Below are 16,523 nucleotides of genomic sequence, written 5' to 3'. Positions count from 1 at the left end.
ATACGGATGTATGTAGACATAATTTAAAGTGTAGACTCACTCATTTTACTTCGTACGTAGTCATTTATTGAAATCTCTAGAAAGACTTATATTTAGGAACAGAGGAAGTAGCACGTAGGGCCGGTGTCCGGCCGACGCAGTGTGCCTGGCCGGCGCGGCGGTGGGCAGATCGCAGAGGTACAGCAGCGCTGCCTCTCGTCACGCTATTCCCGTTGGGACGTTGTTAATGCGTGCGGTGCGGGCACGGCCGCACGCAGCAGCGGTGGCAGGTGCATTGACTGGTGTTCCTTGCGTGGTGGGTGGCTGCAGTGCAGGCAAGGCATGCATGCGTGCCTGGTCCAGCCCGCGCGCCTGCCCTGGCCGGTCAGACACAGGCCGTGCCAACGAGGACGGACCGACGGGGCTGGTCGGTACGAGCACGGGCCTTCAAGGCCCGGGAGCAAGGACGACAAACGGACTGCACCACCACACGCGAGATATAGATGGACGAGACGTAAGGGCCTGTTTGGTTTCAATAAGTCATCCGACTTATAAGTCAGCTGACTTAAAACCAGTGACTTAACTACATCTTTTTACCTTGTTTTTTTATGTAAAGATGGTGGAACCCATGTAAAAGGGGTGACTTAGACTAGCCACAATGGGTAGTAATATATATGTGTGGTGACATGCAACACTTTATTTATTAGGCTATAGACTCATTTTGCCTTGATATGTGTGATGTTACTCATATTACTAGTAACTAGCTATGTTACCACTTTCCTGCATTTCTTCATTTATTGTTTGTCGCATCATCTATTTTATCTAGATATGTGTGATGTTACTACCTATAATACTCCCACTGTGCGTAGCCTTATAAGTTGTAAGTTGGGGTGGAGTAAGTTATGACTTATAAGTTGGGTCTGTTTGGTAAAATAAATCACTTTTTTTACTTTTCAACTTATAAATTAGCGACTTATTTGAAACCAAATGTGGGCAGGCCACCGGCCCTGGTGTTTTGTGCCTGGCATGGGTCCGGGATTAATTACCGGTGGCCGTGATTCGCGCATCTAACTGCGGTTTGGTTTGGTGTAAGTAGTAATTTCTAGATCCGGTTGTGGGGGAGCATCACGGTCACGCACTTGACGTTTCGGGGGGCGTATTCAAACCTGTGACCGACGAGAGGAGGCGTGAATAATAATGCGGCCCCGCATTCAATGGCACGCCACTAGTACGACGGTAGGCTGTGTGTGGGTGGGGGGGTCTGCACCTTAATTCTCGCATCTCCGTGGCCTGTGCCGTTGAAACTGATCAGTATCTAAAAATACTCAACATTTATTCGGCGCCTACGCTAGTCCACTTCTGAGTAGTAGAGCTGAATTGATAAACATTTCTTTCAGGTGGGCTGTTTATTTTTCGAAAAAATCTAGTTGAAATTTGCGTGAATAACACGTCCCCGTGCCTGCTTGATGAACCACACAAAGCCACGCTATATTGAAGAGTGTAAATTACTGTCGGCTTTAATAAATAAAACTACAGTCGCACTTTTTTTCCTGAAACGTACGTACTCCCTACGTTTTTATTTACTCTGCATATTAGAGTTGACTGAAGTCAAACTTCGTAAAGTTTGACCAAGTTTATAGGAAAGAATATAAATATTTACAATAACATATCTATATGATGCGAAAGTACGTTCAATAATGAATCTAATGATATTGATTTGTTATTGTACATGTTAATATTTTTGTCTATAAACTTTGTCAAAGTTTATAAAGCTTGACTTTGACCAAAGTTAATATGCGGAGTAAATAAAAACGGAGAGAGTACGTATATTGTAGAGTAATACATTACTGTAGCTATTAATAAATGCTTGTAGGCCGTATCGTAAATTGCAGAAGCAGCGTAGCCATCGGAAATGAGGGAGAAAGGAAAGGAAAACGTCAAAGCACCGAGAGCAGAGGAGTGGCCCACCTTTATTATCATCATGCAACCCCCACCTCCGCCCGGACCGCCACCGTCCTCCCCCGCATCTCACATCACTCTCTCCACGACGAATCAAGCAGGCAGGCAACAAAAAACGGGGCAGGAAAAAGAGAGCAGGAAAGAGGAAAAGCATTCCACACCGTAAACGATAGGCATTATTAAAGGCAGGCGCGGAAAAGATAGGGAGATATGGCATCGCATCCGTCCAACCCATCCGCTGTGGCTGCTGCCTCCCTTCCCCGTCAAAATAAACAAGAGGCAGACAGCTTTTGTCCCCTTGCAGGCCCCCCCACACCCACACACCCAACCCAACGTGTCTTCCCCGCACCCACGCCGTATATATAACCGCCCCCCTCCTCCACGCCTCCTCCCCGTTCATCTCTCTTTCTATCCATCACAACTCCCCAGCCGTTTCCGCCCCCACTCCCAACTCCTCACGCATCGTCGTCGTCCTTTGCGTCGGACACCTTGCCTTCTCCGCCTCGCCCTCTCCCAGACAAGATACATAGCGGTGCTGGTGTGGCCGCAATGGCTGTCCAGGCGCGGTTCCTCTCCCACGCCTTCCCCCACGACCTCAAGGCCTATAGGTCCATGGATGCCTCGGCGCCGGGTAACTCCCAGTTCCTGGACGAGCAAGCCGCGGTGGCGTGTATTGGGAACAACACGGTGCTCAGCGATCTCCCGCGAAGCGAGCTCACATGCAACGACAACTACGGATTCGCGCCGAGGAAGCGGGCGCGCATGGCCGGGGACGAGCCGGCGGGACTCGCCGACCTTGCCCGGCAGCGCTTGCTTCTGCAGCAGGCGGCGGCGATGCACGGACTCATGCTGCCTTGCGATGCGCAGAGCAGGGCGGTCGGCTCCGGCGCGGCCTCCACCAGCGGGAGGGTGGCCAATGCCGCGGGCCTCAACACGCTGCTCTACAACCAGGGCGTGGAGATGGACGCGCTCATCCGGCTCGAGGTATGCCCGTGCGCCTCCTGTTCTTCGCGATTGGAGTCGGTTTGTCGATCGGTTCGGTCGAACGGTATCTCACTTGCTTTCTACGTCTGTTGTGCAGACCGAGAGAATTCGCGCGGGGCTTGAGGAGGCGCGCCGGCGACACGCGAGGGCCGCGTTGGCTACTGTGGAGCGCGCTGCGGCGGGGCGGCTTCAGGCCGTAGAGGCTGAACTGGAGCGCGCGCGCTACCGCAACGGCGAACTGGAGGAGTGGCTCCGGCAGATGACCGCAGAGGGCCAGGCGTGGCTCGGCGTCGCCAAGAGCCACGAGGCCGTCGCGGCCGGCCTCCGCACGACGCTGGACCAGCTGCTGCAGCCCCCCTGCGCTGTCGCCGGGACTGCTGAGGGCGATGCCGACGACGCGCAGTCCTGCTGCTTCGAGACCCCAGCGGGGGACAACGCCGACGACGCGGCGTCCAAGGCGGTCGCGGCGGCTCCGTCGTGCAAGGCCTGCGGTCAGGCGGACGCCTGCGTTCTGCTGCTCCCGTGCCGGCACCTGTCCCTGTGCGGTGCGTGCGAGCCCTCCGTGGACACCTGCCCCGTGTGCGCGGCCACCAAGAACGCCTCGCTCCATGTCCTCCTTTCCTGACCATCCAACTCCAGGACATGCGGCCCGGTGGGCCGACGGTGGACGTACGTCGCGCGGCCGAGCTCGTCGTCCGTGTCGTGTTCTACGATATTTGTTTTTGTTTTTGCTGCATGTGGGCTTCAGCAGTGTTGCACAAGCGTCACGTGATCAGGCCATGATACTCCAAATGTTGGAATTTGCGTGTAGATCCTAGACTAGTTTTTTTATTCTTTATAGGTAGGTTGCCTGTTAATGTTCTGAACTAACCTTAGTAGTACGAGTATGTGGGTGGCGAAATTTCCCGAGTTAAAAGTTGTTTCGTCCTTGGGAAAAAAAATCTACACACCAGTATTTGGCACTAAAACCGTGTTGTTTCCCTGTGATTGCTCGATGCGTGTGCAAAGATTGCTGCGTGATCGCAATATTTTACTGCCACACTTGCTGTTCTCAAAAAAGATGCTATGCTATGTTGAGTATACCCGCCGGATCGTAGTAGTTCTACTTGGGCATCATCAATATTTTTATGCCCGTCGATCCCGTCGATCTTGACCAGTCTAAACCTGTCCTGTACAACTGTGCCCACGCACGCCTGTCGATCCGCACGCATCGCATCCGCCTCGGCCGTACGGGTGAGTTGTCATGTGGCCGGCCAGTCCCACTGTCGGTTTGCCCGCAGCGCATAAATTGGCAGGCAGGTACAGATTTGGATTGTCTGCACGGATTTGACCCGTCCGGCGCGTGAAACCACGACAGTATATTGAACGTTTCACTTGCGGCACGGCAGGGGTACGTCAACGTCCATGTTTTTGCCCAAGGAGCGAGAGTAATTGCTTGGTCTCAACCGCCAGCCAGCCATCGTTTTTACCTGTGGTGATGGGCTGATGGCAAACTCCGCGAAATTTACAAGGTATAGTAGGAGAACGTACGTTTTATTTTATTTGAGCGGTGTACGTACTATGTTTGATGAAACGCTACTAACCAGCTCGTACGGTACTGACGGGGAGCAAAATTATTGGGGAAGCAACGCAGCAAAAGAGACAAAGGAGAGGAGAGAGAGCAAAGCGACGGGTGGTGCGCGCGTCTCGATACGGCTGGGCTAGCTTGGGTAGGCCTGGCGTGCGCAGGTGCATGATTCGTTTCGTGCGTGCATGCAGCAGTCGGGGACATGCATGCATGGGCGGTGGCGCGTGAAACGGCCGGCACCACAGCACTAGCTCTACCTAGAGGCTAGAGCAGAGAGTGGAGTAGATTAGAGTACGGTAAAGATAAGCCTACTTTGAGCACTTTTAAGCCATCATCCGTGGCCACTTTGGTAGCGACCCCTGCATCACTCCGAGTAATTTACTGCACTTTTGCTCCGCCTACGCATTCGCCTTTTTGGCCAGCTCGAACCGTGTGACAGGGGGCACTGTTGCCTGTGTAGAAAAAGAAAAAAGAAAGCGGGCGGCCCAAGGACGTGTTAAAGCCGGAGTTGGCAGTCCAGTCCAGTCCACCACCACCATGGGCTTTGCTCCTTTTCCATCTTTGCACTGCATCTCTTCTCTCCCTTGTGAAGCGTGACATAGCAAAGCAACAGGAGCAAGAAACCAACGTACACAATGGATCGGATCGCCGCCCGTCTTTTCACCTTTCCGCAATGGAGTGATACTACTGCTTGACTAGCTGTACCCCTCCACAGCGGACACTAAGTAGCTTGCTGCACGCACTTTCGACCTAGCTATTCGTTATTCGTGCTATGCTGGACGAGTAGGCGTATAGCAGTGGTAGTGCAGTACAGGGTCGTCGAGCATCTGTGATGTCCTTCCACTACTTTGGCCATCTTTATTCTGTTCCTGTAGTGGTCGCTGCTGTGCTCTGCTTTCGCATGCACCACGGCTACGGCTACGCCTACGGCCAGGCCTTGCTTGTCAGCCCGGGTGAGCTGCTTTGCTTTTGGGCGTGGGGAGCAGTAAACTATCCTGAGCGCCTTTTGGCTTCGAGTTGGCTGGCCGGATTTGACAATTATAATTCGGAGTACGTACGGTTTGGGTAGACCAATGATCTCTGCCTGCGTGCGCTAATGGTTTCTGCGACTGACCGACTCCCTACTCCCTATCTGAAGGCTCCAATCTCCTTGACATAATCAAATATTTTAAAGCAGACCCCTTTGCTACTTTGGCACTTTTTGTTGGTTACGCAGGTGCAATACGTGCTGGGCCAACACGGCAACACGTGATAGTGGATTCGATGTTAAGATATGATTCCCCCACGAAAAATTTAACCCATCTTGGTTCCCACTCCACTCCACTCCTCGAGTTCTGCCTTTGAGTGGACCATGAACATAAAATTTTCTTCTAGGATATGTTAAGTTTATATTTGGAGAGAGCTCAATGTGGACTTGGACGAGGGCCATGATGATGGGATTCATTTGTTTACTTGTCAAGTTTATATTCGCAGTATAAGTCCACGTCGCTGGGTGGGAGCACAACACAACCGCATCGCCTTATCTAACTAGTAGTACTAGAGTAAATCAGAATAAAAATCTTATATATCGTAGAAAGGTACTACTATCCGCTATAAATTAGCTAGTGCGTCCCGGAGAGGGAGAATAGCTTGCTTTAGTAGTACCTTTCTTTACAGAGGAATAGAGATTGGTGCGTGTTTACAGTTACACAAAGCTATGCTATGCTGGTCCCTCGCAGATCGGAACGCAGGTGACTGGAATAAAGGGCGGGAAGTGCTCACTTTTCCCTGCAGAGATAAAGGAGCCATGCTAGTAGTGGCAGGAGGAGGAGGAGGAGGAGGAGGAGGGGGAAAGCATACGAAGCTTTTGCCTGTGTTGGAAAGTGGGCCTCACGAAATTCCGTGCAGGGAGTAGTAGTATTGATGGGCCGCTGAATATTTTTGGGCAGTCCACGTACGTCCATCGGCACGCGGTCCGGAGACATGAACGCGTGAAAGTTTTCCGAGTTCACGAGGGATTTTTGCTGCTTCCCACGAGGTTCCTCCAACTCACAAGTCATTTTTTTCCGCACAGAACCCATTTTTGTTCTACCATCCGTACTCACCCAAATTTCGGTAGTGCTATTCAGCTGAGTTCGCTAGAAGAGATGCAATTGCCAACGTTCTTAGGGCAGTCAGGATGGCAATTTCAGTTTACAAGCACGACAAATTCTGACGAAAACAGAACTAAACGGAGTTGCCATCTTTGGCCAACACAAATTGTCACCAAAATCTTTCGCAATGGGCAGCGCTAGGCGCCGGCGCACCGGCCCAAACGTTTCGGCCGGTCCCCGCGCAGCCGCACGATTAGTGTCCCCAGGACCGCACGATTCAGCGAGTATCCCCACGCGTGTCCCCTTCTTCCTCGCTTCAGATCCACCATATCCTCTGCGGTGGTTTGCGCGTAGCCCCCACCCCGCCGCTCGCTGGCTCACCGCCACCGATCGCCGGCTCATCGGGCTGCCCGCCGGCTCATCGGGCTGCCCGCCGGCTCGCAGGCGGAGCCCGCCGTGGCCGCTCGCCCTGCTGGACAACTGCAAAAAAATATCTCTGTTTTGGCAGGTTCCAGCAAAATCAATTGCTGTTTCCAGCAAAAAAATTACGAACACAGTCTCCGCCCTTGCCACCTAGCAAAAAAATCAGCGCGAGCACCACCTCGCCGGTGGAAGCAATCCCATGAGCCAGTTCCAGCAAAGAAAAATGCAGGTTCCAGCGAAAATCAATTACAGCAAAAACACTTCCGTCCCAGCAAAAAACTCAACATGCAGGTTCCAGCAAAAAATGCTGCTGGTAGAAGCAAAAACTACCGATCGTTCCAGCATCCCTGTTGCCCGGTTCCAACACGGTCACCATCCCCGCTAACCGGTTCCAGCAAAACAACCATAGCAGCAAAAAATCAGAAAAATCCACTTGTAGCAAAGGAATAGCCTGTTCCAGCAAAATTTGACACTAGTTTCAGCAAAAATAAACATAGCAGCAAAAATCCCCAAAGTCTGATTGTAGCAAAGTAACGAGCCGGTTCCAGCAAAAAAATATGCTGATTCCAGCAAAAACCACATCGCCGGTGAGCGCGCTATAGCTCCAGCTCCAGCGGGCACGTCGTCTTGCCGGTTGCAGCAACTGCAGAGCCGGTTCCAGCAAAAATCCTGGCCGGTCGTAGCAAAATTGTTAGCCGGTTCCAGCAAAAATACGGTGGGAGCAGATTTTGGGTGGGGTGGGTGGTAGCAAAAACATGAGCCGGTTCCAGCAAAAATTATCTTCGGTTCCAACAAATTCATAACATGGTTGTAGCAAAAAAATCGACTGAAAAAACACCGATGTCATGGAGATGGATGTAGCACAAATGCATCAAAACACCGGTAGTAACAAAAACCAAAAACGGTTGTAGCAAAATGGTTCGCCGGTTCCAGCAAAAACTAACGTGGCCACGAGCACCCTCATCCACCGTCGTGCCATGACCCCTGCGCATCGCCCCGGGTCGCAGCAGGAGGAGCGCCCCCCGTCGTGGTCGCTCGCGCTATGGGGTGGACGTTGGGGCTGTGGGTTGGCTTTGGGTGTAGGTGTCCGGCGGCTGGCGAGGCGTAGAGTAGACGAGAGAGAGCTGGGATGTGCGTCATGGTGAATTTGATAGTCTGAAGCAGAGGCGACTGGGGAAAAATGAAGAAAGGAGATGAGGATAAGAAAGGGGCGATGGGGAACAGCGGTGGCGTGGGGCCCATAGTGATGCATTCTGCGAGCGCGTGGAAGGGTGATGTGGGGTTGAGCGTGTGGGGCTGAGAGGATGAGCCCACACGCGGGCCACACGATCGCCCTCGATCGAATGAAGCGTACGCGATCGGCGGAGCGTTTCCGCCGGCGCGCCGCAGGGAAACGTTTCCCTTTCGCAATTGTCATGCCCTAGGACATCTAGCACAGTCAAGGACACTAATATAGCGGTGACGTTTTTTTTTAAAGATCCAGCGTCTTGCTGGCTTTTCATTTGATTTAGCAGGAGAGAAATACAGCAAAAATCTTCTCACTGGTCACAAAGGTGCCAGGAGAGTAGCAAGCTCATCAACAGACTGATGATGCTGCGAAATACTCTGAAAGGGAATATAGCGGTGATGTTACCTCTCTAGAATCCCTTGCACAAATGTTCACACCGGGCACGACCGCGAGCGAACGAATACCATAAGCGTTGGTACCCCTCCCCCTCCTCCAACTCGACATGCTTCGCCTTCCTCCTCCTCGACTTATGGCCTGCACTAAACTAACCCCTTTTGCCCTTTTTCTTGCTCCTCAGTAGAGAAAAACCTTCTCATCTTAGCGCAGTCTACTTCTTCCTTTGAACAATGGCATGGAAAAATTGATAGGTGGCAGAACGCCCCCTCCCGTCAGCCTCACTCGCCCAACAAGCATCGGAATACATCTCACATCCAACTCCCTCTGCAAAACTAACAAGAGAAAACAAATAATCTTTTTCCCCACAATACAAACATAGAGAATTTTCCAGGCAAAAAGAACAAATAAGTTTGAAGGATAAAAAGAAGAGAGATGATTTGGCCGACAAAAATATAGATTTGCCAGTGTGTGCCATCCGTGAGCAATTCCCTACCTAAATAATAAATAATATTTTTATTATGGACGTCAACACTGATTTGGCGTTAGAATTGGGAGGGGACTCGAATGAACGATTCGTTCGCCCCGTGAGCTTCGAACAAGCGAACCACCCCGTTTCCTTTGAGCGTTCGTGATAGCGGTGGTTCGCACGACCCTTAGATGGCACATGTAGCTCGCGGAGAAAACATGGTAATCCCCATTAACTTAGTTTTTGGAAGAAAAAAATTGCTATCAACAAAAAGATGAAAAATTCATGATACAAACATAAATTACATTTCTCATGATCTAACTTGTAACAACATGAATAGTCCGATGGCAACTTTAAACATAAGAAATATTTTTCTACATCATGACAAAAATTATAAAAATTTGGGTGTTTATTAAAAAAAGAAACGTGTTTACCAATACATCCATGGAAAGCTAGAAAATTTGTAATGGCCACATCGGAAATTAAAGGATATTTTTTCTCAGAAAAAGCATTGTAAATCTTGAAAATTGTTTCTTGTCATCACATCGCCAGATTTACCAAAAAAAATCATTTTGTAAGATAGTGGCAAAAAAACTGAAGGCAAAATGTGAAAAATAGCTAGATAAATTGCCATGGTATCTTCAAATAATTTGCCATGGTCGGTATGATTGCCATCGTATGTTCAAAAGTAATTTGCCATGCTATTTTTTTTACTATGGTTAGTTGAATAAATATTCCATGGTGTAAATAATAATTTTCCAATGGTCAAAAGTTTACCAAAAAAGAATTTACCATGGTTATGTAAGAATTGTTAAGTTGATTTTAGACGAAAAAACATGTAAGAATTGTCAAGTTGATTTTAACTTAACAAAATCCAAAATTTGTCATGCGACAATTGAAGGAAATATGCCCTACAGGCAATAATGGGCCAAGGGGGGACACACCAGCCCACAAGGGGGCTGGCGCGCCCCTCTCCCTGTCTGCTGGCCCTAGGGAAGGAAAGGGGGAGGGCTAGCCCCTCCTGCCTTTCCCTTCTCATGGGAGAAAGGAAGGGGGGCTCCCTCCCGGGCCTTTCCCTGCTCACCTAAAAAAGGGGACTTGGGGGAGACCCAAGTAGGATTCGGCTTACTTGTGGCGCCTCCTTTGCTGCTCCCTCCTCCCCCACCTATATATATGTGGGAAGGGTCGCCACACAGGACGACGGCAATCTCTTGGCCATGTGCGGCGCCCCCCTTCATAGTTTCGTCCCTCGGTAATATTTTTGTAGTGCTTAGGCGAATACCTGCGGAGATAGCATCACCACCAGCGTCAACACGTCGTCGTGCTGCCGGAACTCATCCACTACTTCGCCATCTTGCTGGATCAAGAAGGCGAGGACATCACTGAGTTGAACGTGTGCTGAACGCGGAGGTGTCGTACGTTCGGTACTCGATCGGTTGGATCACGAAGAGGTTCGATTACATCAACCGTGTTACTAAATGCTTCTGCTTACGGTCTACGAGGGTACGTAGACACACTCTCCCTTCTCATTGCTATACATCTCCTTCGATAGATCTTGCGTGTGCGTAGAACTTTTTTTGTTTTCCATGCAACATTTCCCAACAGTAGCATCCGAGCCAGGTCTATACGTAGATGATATGTATGAATAGAACACAAAGAGTTGTGGGCGGTGATAGTCATACTACTTACCACCAACGTCTTATCTTGATTCGGCGGTATTGTGGGATGAAGCGGCCCGGACTAACCTTATATGTCCGCGCACATGAGACCGGTTCCACGGACTGACATGCAACTAGTTTTGCATAAAGGTGGTTGGCGGGTGTCTGTTTCTCCTACTTTAGTAGAATCAAATTTGATTATGGCCGGTCCTTGAAGAAGGTTAAAACATCAAACTTGATAATTCACCATTGTGATGTTTGCGTAGTTAAGAACGGTTCTTGCTAGAAGTGTTGGGGAACGTAGTAATTTTAAAAAAAAATCCTACGCACACACAGGATCATGGTGATGCATAGCAACGAGAGGGGAGAGTGTGTCCACGTACCCTCATAGACCGAAAGCGGAAGCATTAGCACAACGCGGTTGATGTAGTCGTACGTCTTCACGATCTGACCGATCCAAGTACCGAACGCACGGCACCTCCGAGTTCAGCACACGTTCAGCTCGATGACGTCCCGCGAGCTCCGATCCAGCAAAGCTTCGCCGGAGAGTTTCGTCAGCACGACGGCGTGATGACGGTGATGATGATGCTACTGACGCAGGGCTTCGCTTAAGCACAGCTACGCTATGATCGAGGTGGATTATGGTGGAGGGGGCACCGCACACGGCTGGGAGAGATCAACAGATCAACTTGTGTGTAGAGGTGCCCCCTGCCCCCGTATATAAAGGAGCAAGGGGAAGGCCGGCCGGCCCCTGTAGGGCGCGCCAGGAGGAGGAGTCCTCCTCCTAGTAGGAGTAGGACTCCCCTCTTTCCTACTCCTACTAGGAGGGGGAAAGGAAGGGGGAGGGAGAAGGAAAGGGGGGCGTCGCCCCCCCCTCTCCTAGTCCAATTCGGACCAGAGGGGGGGGGGGCGCGCGGCCTGCCCTAGGCCAGCCCTCTCTCTCTCCACTAAGGCCCATAAGTCCCATTATTTCTCCGGGGGGGGGGGTCCGTTAACCCTCCAGCACTCCGGTTTTCTCCGAAACAACCAGGAACACTTCTGGTGTCCGAATATAGTCGTCCAATATATCGATCTTTATGTCTCGACCATTTCGAGACTCCTCGTCATGTCCGTGATCATATCCGGGACTCCGAACTACCTTCGGTACATCAAAACACAAAAACTCATAATACCGATCGTCATCGAACTTTAAGCGTGCGGACCCTACGGGTTCGAGAACTATGTAGACCTGACCGAGACATATCTCCGGCCAATAACCAACATCGGAACCTAGATGCTCATATTGGCTCCCACATATTCTATGAAGATCTTTATCGGTCGTACCGTAATGACAACATACGTTATTCCCTTTGTCATCGGTATGTTATTTGCCCGAGATTCGATCATTGGTATCTTCATACCTAGTTCAATCTCGTTACCGGCAAGTCTCTTTACTCGTTCCGTAATGCATCATCCTGCAACTAATTGAAGGAAATATGCCCTAGAGGCAATAATAAATTTATTATTTATTTCCTTATATCATGATAAATGTTTATTATTCATGCTAGATTTGTATTAACCGGAAACGTAATACTTGTGTGAATACATAGACAAACGCAGTGTCATTAGTATGCCTCTACTTGACTAGCTCGTTGATCAAAGATGGTTATGTTTCCTAGCCATTGACATGGGTTGTCATTTGATTAACGGGATCACATCATTAGGAGAATGATGTGATTGACTTGACCCATTCCGTTAGCTTAGCACTCGATCGTATAGTATGTTGCTATTGCTTTCTTCATGACTTATACATGTTCCTGTGACTATGAGATTATGCAACTCCCGTTTACTGGAGGAACACTTTATGTGCTACCAAACGTCACAACGTGACTGGGTGATTATAAAGGTGCTCTACAGGTGTCTCCGAAGGTACTTGTTGGGTTGCCGTATTTCGAGATTAGGATTTGTCACTCCGATTGTCGGAGAGGTATCTCTGGGCCCACTCGGGAATGCACATCACTTAAGCCTTGCAAGCATTGCAACTAATGAGTTAGTTGCGGGATGATGTATTACGGAACGAGTAAAGAGACTTGCCGGTAACGAGATTGAACTAGGTATTGAGATACCGACGATCGAATCTGGGGCAAGTAACATACCGATGACAAAGGGAACAACGTATTTTGTTATGCGGTCTGGCCGATAAAGATCTTTGTAGAATATGTGGGAGCCAATATGACCATCCAGGTTCCGCCATTGGTTATTGACCGGAGACGTGTCTTGGTCATGTCTACATAGTTCTCGAACCTGTAGGGTCCGCACGCTTAACGTTTCGATGACAGTTATATTATGAGTTTATATGTTTTGATGTACCGAAGGTTGTTTGGAGTCCCGGATATGATCACGCACATGACGAGGAGTCTCGAAATGGTCGAGACATGAAGATTGATATATTGGAAGCTTATATTTGGATATCGGAAGTGTTCCGGGTGAAATCGGGATTTTAACGGAGTACCGGAGGGGTTACCGGAACCCCCCGGGGGTTAATGGGCCATAGTGGGCCTTAGTGGAGAAGAGGAGAGGCGGCCAGGGCAAGGGCCGCGCGCCCCTCCCCCCTAGTCTGAATAGGACAAGGAGAGGGGGGCGGCGCTCCCCTTTCCTTCTTCTCCTCCACCTCTTTCCCCCTCTTCTCCTAATCCAACAAGGAAAAGGGAGGGAGTCCTACTCCCGGTGGGAGTAGGACTCCTCCTGGCGCGCCCCCTCCTGGCCGGCCGCACCTCCCCCCTTGCTCCTTTATATACGGGGGCAGGGGGCACCCTAGAGACACAACAATTGATTGTGTGATCTTTTAGCCGTGTGCGGTGCCCCCCTCCACTATAGTCCACCTCGATAATACTGTAGCGGTGCTTAGGCGAAGCCCTGCGTCGGTAGAACATCATCATCGTCACCACGCTGTCGTGCTGACGAAACTCTCCCTCAACACTCGGCTGGTCGGAGTTCTAGGGACGTCATCGGGCTGAACGTGTGCTGAAGTCGAAGGTGCCGTGCGTTCGGTACTTGATCGGTCGAATCGTGAAGACGTACGACTACATCAACCGCATTGTGCTAACGCTTCGCTTTTGGTCTACGAGGGTACGTGGACAATACTCTCCCCTCTCGTTGCTATGCATCACCATGATCTTGCGTGTGCGTAGGAATTTTTTTGAAATTACTACGTTCCCCAACAGTGGCATCCGAGCCAGGTTTTATGCGTTGATGTTATATGCACGAGTAGAACACAAGTGAGTTGTGGGCAATATAAGTCATACTGCTTACCAGCATGTCATACTTTGGTTCGGCGGTATTGTTGGATGAAGCGGCCCGGACCGACATTACGCGTACGCTTACGCGAGACTGGTTCTACCGACGTGCTTTGCACATAGGTGGCTGGCGGGTGTCAGTTTCTCCAACTTTAGTTGAACCGAGTGTGGCTACGCCCGGTCCTTGCGAAGGTTAAAACAACATCAACTTGACAAACTATCGTTGTGGTTTTTGATGCGTAGGTAAGAACGGTTCTTGCTAAGCCCGTAGCAGCCACGTAAAACTTGCAACAACAAAGAAGAGGACGTCTAACTTGTTTTTGCAGGGCATGTTGTGATGTGATATGGTCAAGACATGATGCTAAATTTTATTGTATGAGATGATCATGTTTTGTAACCGAGTTATCGGCAACTGGCAGGAGCCATATGGTTGTCGCTTTATTGTATGCAATGCAATCGCCCTGTAATGCTTTACTTTATCACTAAGCGGTAGCGATAGTCGTAGAAGCATAAGATTGGCGAGACGACAACGATGCTACGATGGATCAAGGTGTCGCGCCGGTGATGATGGTGATCATGACGGTGCTTCGGAGATAAAGATCACAAGCACAAGATGATGATGGCCATATCATATCACTTATATTGATTGCATGTGATGTTTATCTTTTATGCATCTTATCTTGCTTTGATTGACGGTAGCATTATAAGATGATCTCTCACTAAATTTCAAGATAAAAGTGTTCTCCCTGAGTATGCACCGTTGCCAAAGTTCGTCGTGCCAGACACCACGTGATGATCAGGTGTGATAAGCTCTACGTCCATCTACAACGGGTGCAAGCCAGTTTTGCACACGCGGAATACTCAGGTTAAACTTGACGAGCCTAGCATATGCAGATATGGCCTCGGAACACTGAGACTGAAAGGTCGAGCGTGAATCATATAGTAGATATGATCAACATAGTGATGTTCACCATTCAAAGCTACTCCATTTCACGTGATGATCGGTTATGGTTTAGTTGATTTGGATCACGTGATCACTTAGAGGATTAGAGAGATGTCTATCTAAGTGGGAGTTCTTAAGTAATATGATTAATTGAGCTTCAATTTATCATGAACTTAGTACCTGATAGTATCATGCTTGTCTATGTTGATTATAGATAGATGGCCAGTGTTGTTGTTCCGTTGAATTTTAATGCGTTCCTTGAGAAAGCAAAGTTGAAAGATGATGGTAGCAATTACACGGACTGGGTCCGTAACTTGAGGATTATCCTCATTGCTGCACAGAAGAATTACGTCCTAGAAGCACCGCTGGGTGCCAGGCCTGCTGCGGATGCAACTGACGACGTTAAGAACGTTTGGCAAAGCAAAACTGATGACTACTCGATAATTCAGTGTGCCATGCTTTACAGCTTAGAACCGGGACTTCAACGACGTTTTGAACGTGATGGATCATATGAGATGTTCCAGGAGTTGAAGTTAACATTTCAAGCAAATGCCCGGATTGAGAGATATGAAGTCTCCAATAAGTTCTACAGCTGCAAGATGGAGGAGAATAGTTCTGTCAGTGAGCATATACTCAGAATGTCTGAGTATAACAATCACTTGATTCAACTGGGAGTTAATCTTCCGGATGATAGCGTCATTGACAGAATTCTTCAATCACTGCCACCGAGCTACAAGAGCTTCGTGATGAACTATAATATGCAAGGGATGGATAAGACGATTCCCGAGCTCTTCGCAATGCTAAAGGCTGCGGAGGTAGAAATCAAGAAGGAGCATCAAGTGTTGATGGTTAATAAGACCGCCAGTTTCAAGAAAAAGGGCAAAGGGAAGAAAAAGGGGAACTTCAAGAAGAACAGCAAGCAAGTTGTTGCTCAGGAGAAGAAACCCAAGTCTGGACCTAAGCCTGAGACTGAGTGCTTCTACTGCAAGCAGACTGGTCACTGGAAGCGGAACTGCCCCAAGTATTTGGCGGATAAGAAGGATGGCATGGTGAGCAAAGGTATATGTGATATACATGTTATTGATGTGTACCTTACCAGAGCTCGCAGTAGCACCTGGGTATTTGATACTGGTTCTGTTGCTAATATTTGCAACTCGAAACAGGGACTACAGACTAAGCGGACACTGGCTAAGGACGAGGTGACAATGCGCGTGGGAAATGGTTCCAAAGTTGATGTGATCACCGTCGGCATGCTACCTCTACATCTACCTTCGGGATTAGTATTAGACCTAAATAATTGTTATTTGGTGCCAGCGTTGAGCATGAACATTATATCTGGATCTTGTTTGATGCGAGACGGTTATTCATTTAAATCAGAGAATAATGGTTGTTCTATTTATATGATAATATCTTTTATGGTCATGCATTCTTGAAGAGTGGTCTATTTTTGATGAATCTCGATAGTAGTGATACACATATTCATAATGTTGAAGCCAAAAGATGCAGAGTTGATAATGATAGTGCAACTTATTTGCGGCACTGCCGTTTAGGTCATATCGATGTAAAGCGCATG

At 49.1% G+C, this 16,523-nt stretch overlaps 1 protein-coding gene across 1 annotated transcript; it reads left to right on the top strand.

Annotated features, from left to right (window-relative positions):
* The first annotated feature begins 2,317 nt into the window (after positions 1-2,317).
* Positions 2,318-3,890, top strand: LOC123053199 (probable BOI-related E3 ubiquitin-protein ligase 2). The gene is made up of 2 exons (XM_044476626.1): positions 2,318-2,922; positions 3,020-3,890. The coding sequence occupies exons 1-2, from the start codon at positions 2,488-2,490 to the stop codon at positions 3,545-3,547; spliced, it is 963 nt and encodes a 320-aa protein (XP_044332561.1). The 5' UTR covers positions 2,318-2,487; the 3' UTR covers positions 3,548-3,890.
* The last annotated feature ends 12,633 nt before the right edge of the window (positions 3,891-16,523 follow it).

Source organism: Triticum aestivum, chromosome 2D, assembly GCF_018294505.1.
Source record: "Triticum aestivum cultivar Chinese Spring chromosome 2D, IWGSC CS RefSeq v2.1, whole genome shotgun sequence".
Lineage (NCBI taxonomy): Eukaryota > Viridiplantae > Streptophyta > Magnoliopsida > Poales > Poaceae > Triticum > Triticum aestivum.
This window is presented reverse-complemented; position numbering and strand designations above follow the sequence as displayed.

Coding starts and splice junctions, on each gene's coding strand:
- LOC123053199 (XM_044476626.1), top strand. CDS start 2,488: ATGGCTGTCCAGGCGCGGTTCCTCTCCCACGCCTTCCCCCACGACCTC. Junction 2,923..3,019: donor ACGCGCTCATCCGGCTCGAG/GTATGCCCGTGC, acceptor TCTGTTGTGCAG/ACCGAGAGAATTCGCGCGGG.